At 32.5% G+C, this 14,232-nt stretch overlaps 2 protein-coding genes across 2 annotated transcripts; one reads left to right on the top strand and one right to left on the bottom strand.

Moving 5' to 3' along the window:
• Positions 1 to 4,821: 4,821 nt before the first annotated feature.
• LOC129921173 (nuclear pore glycoprotein p62) lies at positions 4,822 to 5,972 on the bottom strand. Its single transcript, XM_056002878.1, has one exon. It carries the CDS (start codon positions 5,864 to 5,866, stop codon positions 4,910 to 4,912), a length of 957 nt encoding a protein of 318 aa, XP_055858853.1. The 5' UTR covers positions 5,867 to 5,972; the 3' UTR covers positions 4,822 to 4,909.
• Positions 5,973 to 7,334: 1,362 nt separating this feature from the next.
• Positions 7,335 to 12,725, top strand: LOC129906080 (protein arginine N-methyltransferase 5). The gene is made up of 6 exons (XM_055981711.1): positions 7,335 to 7,879; positions 7,943 to 8,384; positions 11,338 to 11,503; positions 11,566 to 11,728; positions 11,785 to 12,332; positions 12,398 to 12,725. Exons 1-6 carry the CDS (start codon positions 7,483 to 7,485, stop codon positions 12,551 to 12,553), a joined length of 1,872 nt encoding a protein of 623 aa, XP_055837686.1. The 5' UTR covers positions 7,335 to 7,482; the 3' UTR covers positions 12,554 to 12,725.
• Positions 12,726 to 14,232: the final 1,507 nt, after the last annotated feature.

The following is a 14,232-nucleotide window of genomic DNA, read 5'->3' as shown; positions in this document are numbered from 1 at the left end:
GCAATGTGTCTTTAGTTCACTCCAATTGTTATCTACTTGACAAATTATTTAATATTCAAATACATTTTGTCCTCTTTAATCAGAAAAGAAGGCCAACCATATTCAAATTAAAAGTTTGGCATTTTTCTTAATAAATCGAGTTACCAAACCAAACTAGAAGATAAACTCATTCGAACTTCAAATTGAACAAAAACTTTTGCATGTTTAATAAAATTGTATTTTAAAATATTTATTTTTTAACTTATAATACGCTCCGCAATGATCTCATTTCTGCTTATCAATGACTGTCAGTGCATTTTACTACTAAATAATTAAATCAATCCAATCGTCGTATTTTTTTTTTCAAATTTGTATCTGCGTTGTAAGATCCTAAAAAAAATAATAGTAGTAAACACTTATCCAGAAGAACTTCGGAATTTTTTATAAATAAACAAAATTTTGATCAAATTTCTCTGTTCATTCAAATTATAAAAAAAAAAAATATAAAATTGTAAAAAATATAGCTTCTACCGAAAACAAAAAATATAAAATTAGATACAAATTAAACTGACAAAAAAATATATATTTAAAATTCAAATTCTAATAAAAGAAAAAAACTGATATCACAATATTAAAAAAAAAAAAAACAAAATAAAAAATAAAATGCTTTAAAAAATAGATTGCAACATTTTTGACTTCATCAAAAAACTTAAAAAAATGATGAAAACATATTAAACAGAAATATTATTAAAAGCTTTCAATAATTATTATTTAAAAAAAAAAGAAAACCATTGTTTATGATTAAATTTGTTTTCTTTTTTTTTTTTTTGTTGTTCGTTTGATGTAGGTGAAAATTAAGAAAAAGAAATAAACAATAAAATACACTGCATGCAGTTTTGGGGAGCATTCAAACTGAAAAAAAAGATAGAATTTAGTTTTTAAGAAAAAAACATTGAAAAGCCTTTTTTTTATAAATGAATAAAATAAAAACAAAACAAAAAACTAACCTTAAATGCTTAATTTATGTGTAATTTTAGAAAAAAAAAATGTATTTTTTATATAAGAGTTCTGCGCTTATTCTATTTATTTATTATAAATAAAATAATAAAAAAAAATAATACTTTTAAAGGATGCTCCCTTTGAAGATTTATATTTTATTTTCTGTGGTGATAAAAAACTATAAAAAAATATATAAACATGAATATATTTAATAATAAAAAGTTATTAACTTTTTAATTGAATATATTTAAAACTAAAGTGTGACTAAAAAACGTGAAGGCCCACAATAAATGAAAAATTAATCATAATTTTACCTCTCACTGTAATAAAGTTTGATGGGAATAGAACTTATCCTTCAAGGCGCATGAAAATTATGATTCAGAAGAAAATATTTGGTTTTTTTCTTTGTTTGGTTTAGCTTTCAATGTCAACTTAATAATAATTAAAGTTATTTTCATATAATTTATAAAAAATGTATTTATAATAATAAATAAATATTTACACAACACCATGATGAATGAAAATTAATTTTAAAAATAAAAAAAAAATCAGTTTTTGCTTATTACACTCACACCATACACACTTCAAAAAGAATTCAAACAAAATAAAAAAATGCAAAAAAAATATTAAAATTGAAAGTTGTTGGGTATGTTTATTTTTTATCATCATGAATAAAGGTTTTGCGTTTTCATGAAATTATTTGATCCCAAACAAAATTTTCTACTATAATGAATTTCTTGCGGAAATTATTCTCATGGAATAAAAAATATTTTAATAAGCTTTATTCATGCTCAACCGGGACAGCGAACATTTTTTAGGAACCCAGCAAGTTTATTTATTTAGATTCTAGCAAAAAGATAAAAATTATACAAAATAGAACTTTATTTACAGCAATTAGATCAAGTTTTCAACACGCAACTTGCGACCTACGTTAATTTTACAGAAGTGACTTACAAAAATGTTTAAACTGTATACAGTTACAACGTAAAATTCAAAAATTAATTCATAACACACTTAAGAATTTACAAAACTCAAAAAAATCAACTTTCCGTTAGATTTTTAAAAATTTTATTTCACAATGTACTTTGTTTAATTTAAAGTAAATTACTTATGAAAGTGACCAGAAAAATTTTCTAGTGCTGTTATCACACAGTCATTTTTTAAAACGCAGCATGATGGGCCCTATTTTGTAAAACGATTTTCGTTGTTCAAACGCTTTTGGGCTAATTGCTGGTGGCTGAACTTGAACCTCTGGCGTGCTAGTCCATCGAATTGAGACCCACTATTAATTTGGGTTATCGTGAATAAAAAAATCCATGTTAATGTTTCTCTTGTTTCAAATATGGTCACGTAAACGTTAGGGAGATTTTTCTTGCCCAATTTTCTAGTCAACTTTCTAATAAAATTTTGTACCAAAAAAAAAAAACAATTAAAATAAATCACTTGGCATCAAAAGTTAATTTTAAGTAAAACTTGCAGTTAGTGAGTTTTGGTTGTCAAACGACGATTTAGTCCCTAACGTTTCTGAACCTGCCAAAGTTCGCGAAAATTCGAAAACGGCTTTTGGAACCAAAATGTATGAAGTGAATGTCAAGAATTTGTACGTTTGTTTAAAAAATGGTTTTGTTTAAATCCCCTCTTTGTTTTGAGCAAAAAAGAAATTTTCAAGTAGTTTTAGGAATAATCAATCACCCAAGTTTTTTCTACTTGACTTTTAATCGTGAGAAGCTCCCATATGCTTAAATTAGAGCCATTTTCGTTGCTTTCTCAATTTAATTGGCCTTATCACGAATTCCATTCGTATCGGAAATTTACTACGATCGGATTTTGTGATTGTGAATCGTAGAAAATACAAATGGAATTCGTGATAAGGTCGATTATAGTTTTGAAACACAGTAGCAAGTACTTGCGGCTCAAACTTGCACTTATTGGATTATTTTTGTGTTTTACATTATTCTGCTTCATCATGACTTCCATTTGTAAGTTAGATCTGTGACAAATCCAGAAAATAACTATCATAGAATCCGTATAGCAATTTGTTTGAAATTATTCATTACGATGAATTCCGTAATAGTTTTCGATACCATGGTTAAAGATGAGGGAACAAAGAAATTCGGCCCTATCTTGAACATTGAATATCAAGATGATTCGAAAACTTTTCCTAACTAAGAGTGGAATTTGGAGCTGTAAATGTTCAATTTACGTGGCAGAATTACCACTTCCTTATTCTTAAGAATAATATTGTAAACTTTATCCTATGAAATAAAGAATTTTATCTAAGCATCTGTTCAATTTACGGTTTATTCCATTGTTGAAGTGGAAAAAAGTGAAATTATATGTTATGTCGAAATCCATTGAACCAAAAATTACTATGAAGTTTTGTTTTTCATCGGTCACTTGGACACAAACACATTCACAAAAAGAGATCGCTACCTTTTTTAATTTCCTAAACAGCCAAAAAGTAGCGACTGCAAGTGGTTGAAAGAAATTTGACACTAACCGAAACTATTTAAAGTAATGTGGTAACTCTCAGAGAGAAACCGATTGAAAATAAAGGTTGACTGTTATATGTCTGGTCTCGGGTTTTTACAAACAAAAAAAAAAACATGTGATGTTGCAAATAAGGTCTTCCATTTTGTGTTTCGATAAACATTTCCTTTTCAATGGCATACCAAAATTTTTAAAACTATCGACGGCCTTTTAATGAAATTGATACAAGTGATCATAGAACTATAACTTAGCAAGGAATGTAAGTTAATGCAATATGTATCGTATAATGGACAAATAAGTTATATTTTCATTTTAAATATAAAATTTGATGCGATGAGAAGATAAAAGACCACGACATTTAATAAGACGACTGCTTTTGTCAACAGCGTTTTATCGTAGGAAGCAAACTCAGGGGGAACCTCATGACATAAGTCTGATTTGGGCCCACACTCCCACAGAGGAGTAATACGATACCACCAAAGATAGTTCGTAAGAGCTCCTTATCCTGGGTGATTTAAATGCCAAGCTTGGAAAAGAAGATATCTTTGGAAGCACATTCGGAAAGCATATTCTGCACGAAAACACCTCTGGAAACAAATTCAAGCTAGTCGACTTTCCTGCAGGATATATGTGCCCTTAACCTTCCTATACCCGCGTCAAAAAAAAAAATAACACGTATACCCGCGCACGGTCTCTGGGACCGAAACTCATGAGCTCGTAGTTTCTCTTCCACTTCGAATATTTTTGTAAAATTTGTTCAACATCAGTAGTGATATATTTTTAACGAAATAATAAAATAAGGGATGAAACAAATCACGATGTTACTATAACTTACTGCGCTAAATTGCACCGTTACTAAAATATTTGCGGTAAAGTAATTTGTCGGTCTCACAGACCAATGCGCGGGTATAGGAAGAATAATTATGAAAGTGGACTAAGTCACTCCTAAAAATGGCATCAAATCTAGCCAAAAAATAATTATTATTTAAGGGGTAAAGTTTATTTGAAAGCGAAATTGCAGTAAATAAATTTCTTTATTGCTCCTTCAGTGATTTCATAAAAGAAATACAATTATATCGTTATAAGAAAATTATTCTGTAAGTTTTTCTTTAACTAATGTAAAAAGTGACACTTTCATAATCAAGGGCACATATGTATATCTTTTACGCATCTCTATATTCATAAAGGGACATGGAAATCTCCAGATCAATGAACCATCAATCACATTACCTATATTCCTATTGACGCTAGACATTCCTCCAGTATTGGACGACCGAATGTTCCGAGAAGCCAACATTGACTCTGACCAGTAAATTGGTGGTAGCCAATGTTCGGCAACAAAAAAAAATTAAGTCAAGTTTAATTTTTCTTCATTTTATTTTAAACTATTGTACAACTAACGATACACAAAAAAAAATTCCAAAAGAACAATTTAACAAAATCAGTTATAATAAGCAGATCTAAAAGACCTTTCCGAGTCTCTCTTAAACGACTCATGCATTTTTGTAATATCATCCAATTTATTAGATATTGCCGATGAAGATGACTCAATCCACTGCAACGAACTCATATGAGCATTCAGAATCTTGCCAATCTGAATAATTGGATCTGTACTATCTTGACCCTTATTTGATTCATTCAAATTATCAATAATTTCCTTCAAATCCTCAGACATTTGCTTTAGCTGTGTGTCCAAATTCTCAACCAACAAATAAGTTTGCGAACGTTCCATATCGACTTGAGGAATCTTCATAAATTCCTTTTGCAATGGAACAATACTCTCTTCCAATTCAGCATGTTGAGTGGCAATAAATTCAAGTTCCTGTTCAAGAGTTTGCTGATCACTCTTAACTTTTTGCACTGCATCGTTTAGTTCGAGAATCTTCTGATTGTTACTTATCAAAATCTTATCCCAAGCATTAATTTGAGTCGCCTGATCGGTGAATACTTTTTCCTGCTCTTCCAACTCCAATGTCCATTTGTTGATGTGTTCTTCGAGTTGATTGTATGTAATTTGTGTTGATGATTGTTGTGCTGCATTAGAATCAGTTGTTTTGGTGGCAGTTGTTAAATTAGTCAATCCTGTGGAAGTTGTTTTGGGAACTGACATCAAAGCTGGAGCTGCTGATGTTGTTAGAGCGGCGGTTGCTGCTACAGATGGTGCAGTTGATCCGAAATTGAGAGTTGGTGCTGGTGCACTGGTTGTTGGGGCATTTGACGATGGTGTACTAAAGAAACTCCCGCCAATCGTGGTTGCCGGCAGACCGAGTGTTGGTTTAATACCTCCAGCATCTCCGCCACCAGAACCGCCGAATGTTAGTGAAGGTTGAGATGTTTGGGTGGGAAGATTGAAGGACAAACTTGGTGTTGTAGTTGTTGGTTGGGATCCGAAATTCATTTTATATAGTTATTAACTAGGATTTAATTTAATGTATAAAAATTTAAAGATGTTTGGTTTTGTGATGGCGACCACACTGAAATTTGATTTGTGTATTTAAGCTGTTAGCCGTGTCAAAATGACATTTTGGGGGTAGTTTATAAAAGTGCTGCCAGTAGTCTATTCCTTATAATCGAAATGTTATCGATATTAAGGATCTGCTTATACTCTTTTTACAATTTAAGGCTAGTACTCATATTGCTTTAAATTTTTGCTGACATTTCTATCGGGAGCGTATCAGAATCCCGGTTTTTAAAATCCCGTCTTCTAAAATATCGATTTTTTTTAAATCCCGTATATTTAAAATCCCGTCAAGTCCCGAAAATCGAGTTTTAACTAGCTGTTTTATTTTAAAACGATTTTTTAAAATAGAATAACTAGTTTGAATTGCAAAATCGGGATAATACAAAACGGAATTATACGAATCGGGATTACAAAAAGCGAGATTATATAAAAAAGTGGGATTATAAAAAGTAGGATTATAAAAAACGGGATTTTAAAAGCGGGATTTTAGAAAATGGAAATAAAAAAAGTGGTACATCGAACCCAACCCAATACTATCGTGCGTTTTTCTTTCTTTTGTTTCCGTGCGTTAAATTATGACTCTCTCGAACCAACGATGACTGACGACAAAAAATGCTGCCGATATTTTTGTATAAAAAAAACTCCACACAAGAACTTTAATTTTCAGGTGTGGAATTCTATTTATACGAAAAATACTTTGGTAAAAACGCTATCGTTAGCGTTTTTTGCCATCTACATTAAAGGCTTGGCCACATCGGAGGGTATGCGGTAGCGGTACGGGTAGAGGTAACGGTACTTGTATGAAAAAAATTCCAAACTGACATATCAACGTTCAGATGTGGAATTTTTTTCATACAAATATCGTTACCGCTACCAGTACCTCTACCGCATACCCTCCGGTGTGGCCAAGCCTTAAGGCTTGGCCACACCGGAGGGTATGCGGTAGCGGTACGGGTAGAGGTAACGGTACTTGTATGAAAAAAATTCCAAACTGACATATCAACGTTCAGATGTGGAATTTTTTTCATACAAATATCGTTACCGCTACCCGTACCTCTACCGCATACCCTCCGGTGTGGCCAAGCCTTTTATCCTTTAGCCTGGTACGCAGCTCGCGCTAAATTTTAGCTCCCATACAAATTATCGAAAAAATTTAGCTGAGCTAAAATGGATCCCATACAAATTATCGATAACTTGTATGGGAATTTTATCTCGGCTAAAATTTAGCGCGAGCAGCGTACCAGGCTTTTGCCAAAACCGCGATTTGCCTAAACGTAGTGTCACCCCCGCTTAAATCACTAGTCATATTTATAATTTCTCTGAACTCTACCATTATGATTATCGATATCCAAAATGTTATCGATAATCTGCACATGACACAGATGCCAAAATGCCGGCATCACTCTAAAAAAAATCCGTCATATCAACAAAACTTCTTTTTTGGGTTAAGAGCAGGTTCTGGCGCCTCACGAGTGAAATTTTTTTTTTTTATACAAAAAACATCTTACTGACTACTTTTTCTTGGAATCAAGTTAAAAAACTGGCAAATCAAAATGCCTTACCTCTGTTTATTGCACAATAATTTTGACAATTTGCCAAAATTTATAGAAAAAGCTCAAGCAAATAGTTATACAGCAATTGCCGCTCCAATCAATTGCACCGAAGTCCCAATCGAATTTCAAACCGAACCTCTAAAGTCCACACACATCGATTGCTCCTATTCAGATTTAGTTCTGAGTGCCGATGTGTGGAATGGCAAGGTTATCACTTTACTTTCCGACACAATTGACTGTGATTCAAAGAACCCCAAAATTCGACAAAATAGTGAGGAAATTCTGAAGAAGGATTTATCATGGACGGAACATTTGCATTATGGAGGTTATACCATGCTGCGTTTGAAGTCAGACAATAATATTAATTTAGCTCGTGTTGCAAGTAGGCAAATCAAAGGTAAGCTTTTTTTCATTTTTTTCTGAGACATATTTGAAGTTTGTGGATTCTTGCTTTTTTTAGGTCTTCTTTTAGTTCAAATTCCTTTAGTGGCCACGAAGATAGCTTCAGCTGTTTGGCGTTCTGATATCTCAGATGATGTCATTGCCAGCTATCAGAATGAAGACACCTGGAAATGGTGGAATAAATTCCGTTGGGCTGCTGATTTTAATCCAAAAATGAGGGTAGTTTTGGAATTGGGCGATGATCGGCCGTCAAAAGAATGTGTTAGACGATGGTTGGGCGAACCACTTGAAGCTTTAATCATTCCATCTTCGTTATTTATACGCAATCGACATAATTATCCGGTTCTCCCGAAAGCATGGCAGGAGTTGATTGGATTGTTTTTGAAAGGCTATGTGAATTTTATTGTTAGCGCTGATCAGAATGATAATAGTCTTAAACAATATGCTGAATATTTGAACAACTTGAGAGATTCGCACGTTGAGAAGTATGAATTGCAAAAGTAAGTTTGTTTTTTTTTTCTTATTTATTCTTTATGCACTAAGGCAAGATATTAACTTGAGAACAATAATTAATTCTCTTTTTTTACTCCACTCAATTTGTTTCGCTTTTTCATCACACTGAATTCCTAATTAAACGCAATTTCAATGTAGATAGGTACACAATTCTTTTCGGCGTAACTAATTAGCTTTATGTTTTACCGATCCTTATTCCGAACGTTTATGTTCAACTCAAAATCGCTAAAATTGTTTCTTTGACCCTGATGAATACGTTAAATGACTTCTAAACGTGGGGTGGAAAAACGATAATATCTGGTGTGTATATAGAACTCGAGGTGGACAAACAATTGCAGTTGGTTTTATACGTCTATCTCAAAATTTGAGCGTTTTAGACGATTTTTCGTTTTTCAGACTTCCTATAAAAAAAAAAAGAATTTGCTCTAAAATATTTTTTAAAGGGTGGACAAACGAAAATTTTGGGTGGACAAACATGGGCAAACGGTAGACAAACGAATTAGACAAGTTTGGTTCAAAAATTTTGAGGTCGCAGTTCTGGCTTCACGGAGCTTTATTACTTAGAATACATTTTATTCGTCTCTTAAAGAAGCAGATAGTTTTATTCCTCTATTATCTAGGAATAAGCTTTCTTTCTAGGGAATAAGTTCTAACTGACTGTTTAACTGACTATTGAAAAATTGGCCCTAAGTGAATGAAAACGATTTCTCAAGTTGAAAATAAAAATCCTCGAGTTGTGTTCAACTTCGAGTGAATACAATCGCCCTTAATCATTGTGTAAATGTTTTGTTTTAAGAAAAAATTACATTCATAAATGAACTTTTTTGAAACTGTGGACATGATCATTACTTATATTCTCTGCGGAATGAAAAATTTTATCGCGAATATGGTAAAAACTATCAAACCGAATTATAACTCGTGATTTGATTCTAGCTGTAAAGATAATTTCAGACACTCAGTCACTTAAATCCTGGAAAACGTACCTTCTCACTAGACAGTTGCCAATAGTAACATTTCAAGCCTAATACGCAGATCGAGAAAAATTTTAGCTCCCATACAAATTATAGAACAAACATTAGCCTAGCTAAAATTTTTCCTTATAAATTATGGATAACTTGTATGAGATCTTTAGCTCGCCTAAAATTTAGCTCGTTCTGCGTACCAGGCTGCAGGCGTAAATTGATTCGTGACACGAATGTACTTGTGAACTTGTACAAAGCGGTGAAAGTGCCCTCAAGACTGCTATTTGAACTAAATGGAAAAGATGTCAAGGTTATTGTCTATATCCACACGATTTATGTGGCATTTGCCTTTGAAGGCAATTAACCACAGATCCTTGCAGTACCCACCTTTAAATAAGCTTATTTACTTGGCTAAAGGGTGTGGTTTGGGCATGAATCCCTAAAAGACGGAACTTGCCCTGTACATCAATAAAATGCACGACTGGGTCGCACGTACTTGACTTGATCTCATGGTAAAAGTAGGTTCTAAAGATTTCTATTGTTAGTTATGTAAAAAATATATAAAATCTCTTTTTTTAATTAACGAAACACAGTTTTAAAGAATTTTGATTACAAAATAAGTAAAGTACATATACCATCTAATGTCTTGTATGAAAAGGAATTTTTTGAAAGTAGTTAGAGCTGTTTAAAAAAAAAATTCTATAGGTACAAATTTTCTAGCATTTTCCAAAAAAAAAAAAAAATGGTGTGCCATTTTGAAGAAATAATTAAAAACGAAATTTCAAAATAATTTACTGACCCATTTTCCAAAAATTGATTTTTCAAAAAAAAATTGAAATATTTTTTAAAAACCCAAAAATGTGTTTTTTCAAAATTTTCTTAAATTTTAATAGCTGTGTTTTATTTTTCTCGTAATCCAGACCAGATCATTATATTTATTTGCGAAGCAATAACAAAACGAAATCCTGCTTTTGTTCTAATAAAAACAATGATCTGATCTGGATCACGAGGAAAATAAAACACAGCTAATATTACAATTACTTAAACCCTTTTTTATAAAATTTTTTGTTGAAATCTTGTTAGTCGTGCACAAGATATTCAGAAACCAAAAGTTGACTCTTATGTGTAATACTGCACACAAAAATTTTAATCAAAATCGTTAAAGCCGTTTTCGAAGAAAGTAACTTTTTTTTATATGACAGGTACCGTTAGTTTTGATCCTTAAAAAAAATCAATTTCTCCTCTAGCGAATCACCCAAAACTGTTTACTACCAAGTTTGAAGAAAATCGCTCCAGCAGTTAAGGCTGTAGCTCGATGTATATACAGACGGATAGACAGTATTGCAGTACCCACTTTTTTGGCGTTCTCCATCATCGTTATGTCATGTCTGATTGTTATCTCGAGTTCGATTTTTTTTTTAATTCTAAACTTGTCCTAAAATACCTACATATGTATGTATATACAAAATACAATAATACAAGATGTAACTATCACTTTATCTATTGAGTCTAAATATTTTGTAGATACTCATTACGCATCTCTTCAGCATTTCTCAGATATGTTCTATTAAGTTTAAATCCATATTATTGCCTGGTCAATCCATAGTCAAAGTTGGTTTACCAACGTCTTGAAAATATTCTGAAACCACTCTAGCACGCATGCTGTTCGATTATATCAGTCCGGTATCCTTGGGCATTCAACCTCTCCTAACTTCCACACACATTGCATACCGTCCCTTGAATTTAAACCCACTCTAGTCTCGCCTGAGAAAACAACCATAACACTGAGTTAATATTTTATTTTCCATTTAAAACTCAAAACTCCACAAAATAATGATGAGTACATCACCTCCCCGATCGCATCATATAAAGGATGTTCAAAAACCCTCTTTACTACACTAAATTTAAAATGCTTAATATCTTTCTGTAAATTATAAAATTTACCACTATTATCTTATTACGTGCATTTTGCTTTTAGTTTTGAGGATGTACTGGAGATCCCTCTTCAACCTTTGTATGACAATTTGGATTGTTACACTTATGAATCTTTTGAAAAAGATCCAGTTAAATACAAACTCTACCAAGACGCCATAGAGGCTGCTCTAATTGACAGAGTCCCAGAAGATCAAATGGACAAAACAACAGTGAGACATGGAATTTTCTTGTATGTCCTATCATATTTTTAATAAATTTTTTATGTCTACAGACAACTATTATGGTCCTTGGAGCTGGAAGAGGTCCCTTGGTTCGCTCCGCATTGAATGCCGCTGAAAACACAAAACGAAAAATTCGCATTTACATAATTGAAAAGAATCCCAATGCTGTAAGAACATTGACGGCTATTACAAGAAAGCTATGGAGTGGCAAAGGTAAAAGTTGAATAACATTTTTTTTAATCAGATAATTTGTATGTATATTTTTTTAGATATTCAAATATTTTCCAAGGATATGCGTGAATTTACCCCACCAGAAAAAGGTGATATACTTGTCTCCGAACTGCTTGGTTCATTTGGTGACAATGAACTATCACCCGAATGTCTGGATTGTGCACAAACTTTACTCAAAGACGATGGCATTAGTATACCATGTAAATCAACATCCTACATAAATCCCTTGATGTCCTCCAAACTCTACAACTCAGTGCGTTCCATAAATAATCATAAAGCATTTGGTCGTGATATGTTAGCTACATACAATAATCATTCGGAGAGTGGTTTTGTTGTATTGCTAAAAAATGTTTACCACATTGGTTATCCTCAGGCACTCTTTGAATTCCATCATCCGAATCGAGATGAAATTATTGATAATACTCGATACAAGTTGCTTAGTTTTGATGTGACACAGGATTGTGTATTGAATGGTATTGCTGGATATTTTGACACAGTTCTATATAAAGATATAGTTTTAAGTATAAATCCACCAACTCATACTCCTGGAATGCTCTCATGGTTTCCTATGTATTTTCCATTTACAGTAAGTTAAATTGTTTGGATGAATGACTCCTTTGACTAACTTTGTAATTATTTTTTTCTTTTTAGGAACCAATAGATCTCAAGGCTGGTGAAGTTGTAGATATCAACTTTTGGCGCTGTGTTTCAAAGCAAAAAGTTTGGTACGAATGGAACATCTCATCGCCACGCACTACGCACATACACAATCACAATGGCAGATCATGTCCCATTTATTGCACTTAGATCAAAATATTTGACAACATAACTCTGAAGGTTTTTGGCCAAAGTGATTTGTTTTATTTGTAGATTAAACATTAAACAAGAAAGATAAAAATTATACATTGACAGACACGTAACGTTCATGTTTTAACAAAAAGAATTACATTTAAAATTAAAGACAAATTTATACAACAAATTGCAAATACAACTATTGCTCTTTTTTTTGTACTGAAAATTATGTTAAAAATAACGAGATTGCAAACTTGCAAGAAGAGAATCAAGGAAACGTCACAATCGTCAAATGAGCTGACGATTAGCACATGATTCCACCAACTAATTGTTGTTTCTTTGAACTTGGTAAAGTTGGACTTAATCCAATCTCGGCCTCGGTATTGGGATAAAGCATCAAATTTCCTCGTAAAACTCATAGCCTGGTTTATATCAGCAGATCGAAAAACATGTGACAAAAACGAATTTTAATACGTGCTTTTCAACATCACTCAAATTGGCTAGGAAGGTACAAATAAAACGTTTGGAACTCCTAGAACGTGAAGAAGGGACGAAAAATGAAGAAGAACCTTACCAACCTTATTAAGGTAAATTTCTAAACATAGTTTCTTATTTATAGTTGGTTCATAACTAGCAAATTACTCCTACGTTACTACGTAGAAGAAAAAAAACGAAGAATACGAAATCGATGCACACCATCTCCTTATCGATTTCAAAGTCGCCTATGATAGCGGAAATATAGACGAGCTATATAGAGTAATGTGGCACAGAATGGCGGGACCCACTTTTTTGGCATTCTCAATCATCGTAATGTGTGATTATCTCGAGTTCGATTTTTTGTACGAATCCTAAACTTGCCCTATAGTATCTATATTGCAAGTAAAAATAATCACAGAATCCGTTCTTGACAGAAAATTTCATACAAATTGTCATCACAAACGGATTTTGTGATTAATTTCTTCTATTAAAAAAACTTTATTTAAAAACTGGGAATCGATTTTTGGCATTGATGTAAGTTAATAACACTGGCTAACTAAATCGTCGCCTCGTCCAGAAATTGCAGTCAAAATTCATAAAAAAAATTTCAAACATTCGAAGCAAGGTGTTTTATTAGGTGTGTTCGGCTTAATATCGAATTCAAATATCTGCAGTTTTAATCAATAGCATTGTAGAATTGGATAATTAGAAATAGAAGTGACACCGCAGATTACTTATGCGCCATCAGCACCGCTAGAAATATGAACTTTATTATAGGGTTGTGCATCAACTAATCTTTTTTTTTAAACTTCGGTAAAAATTTTTTTTTAATGTATGTAATTCACAAACCTCATCGGGTGCCATGGGAACATTATAGCGGTTGTTTTGTAAAGTGTCTACTTCTATTTGTAATTATTCAATGATTGTAGTTTTCGGAGGTTAAAAATGCAAACGACACATTCAACTTCACATCCTAAATATCATTGAACTGATTAAAGGCTTGACCACACCGGAAAGGTATGCTGTAGTGTTATACTCTACCGACGACAAAACCCGCACTGGTCATAAAACAGCCAAATTATTTTTCTTAGTCGACTATCCAAGACTCGCTCAACGATCTTCATGTTATGTGGCATGAGCTTAATAGAACGGTAATTATGACAGCTGTGTGTTTCACACATATTATAAGAAGATAACTTTCCCTCCATTGATTGATT

Source organism: Episyrphus balteatus, chromosome 1, assembly GCF_945859705.1.
Source record: "Episyrphus balteatus chromosome 1, idEpiBalt1.1, whole genome shotgun sequence".
Classification (NCBI taxonomy): domain Eukaryota; kingdom Metazoa; phylum Arthropoda; class Insecta; order Diptera; family Syrphidae; genus Episyrphus; species Episyrphus balteatus.
This window is presented reverse-complemented; position numbering and strand designations above follow the sequence as displayed.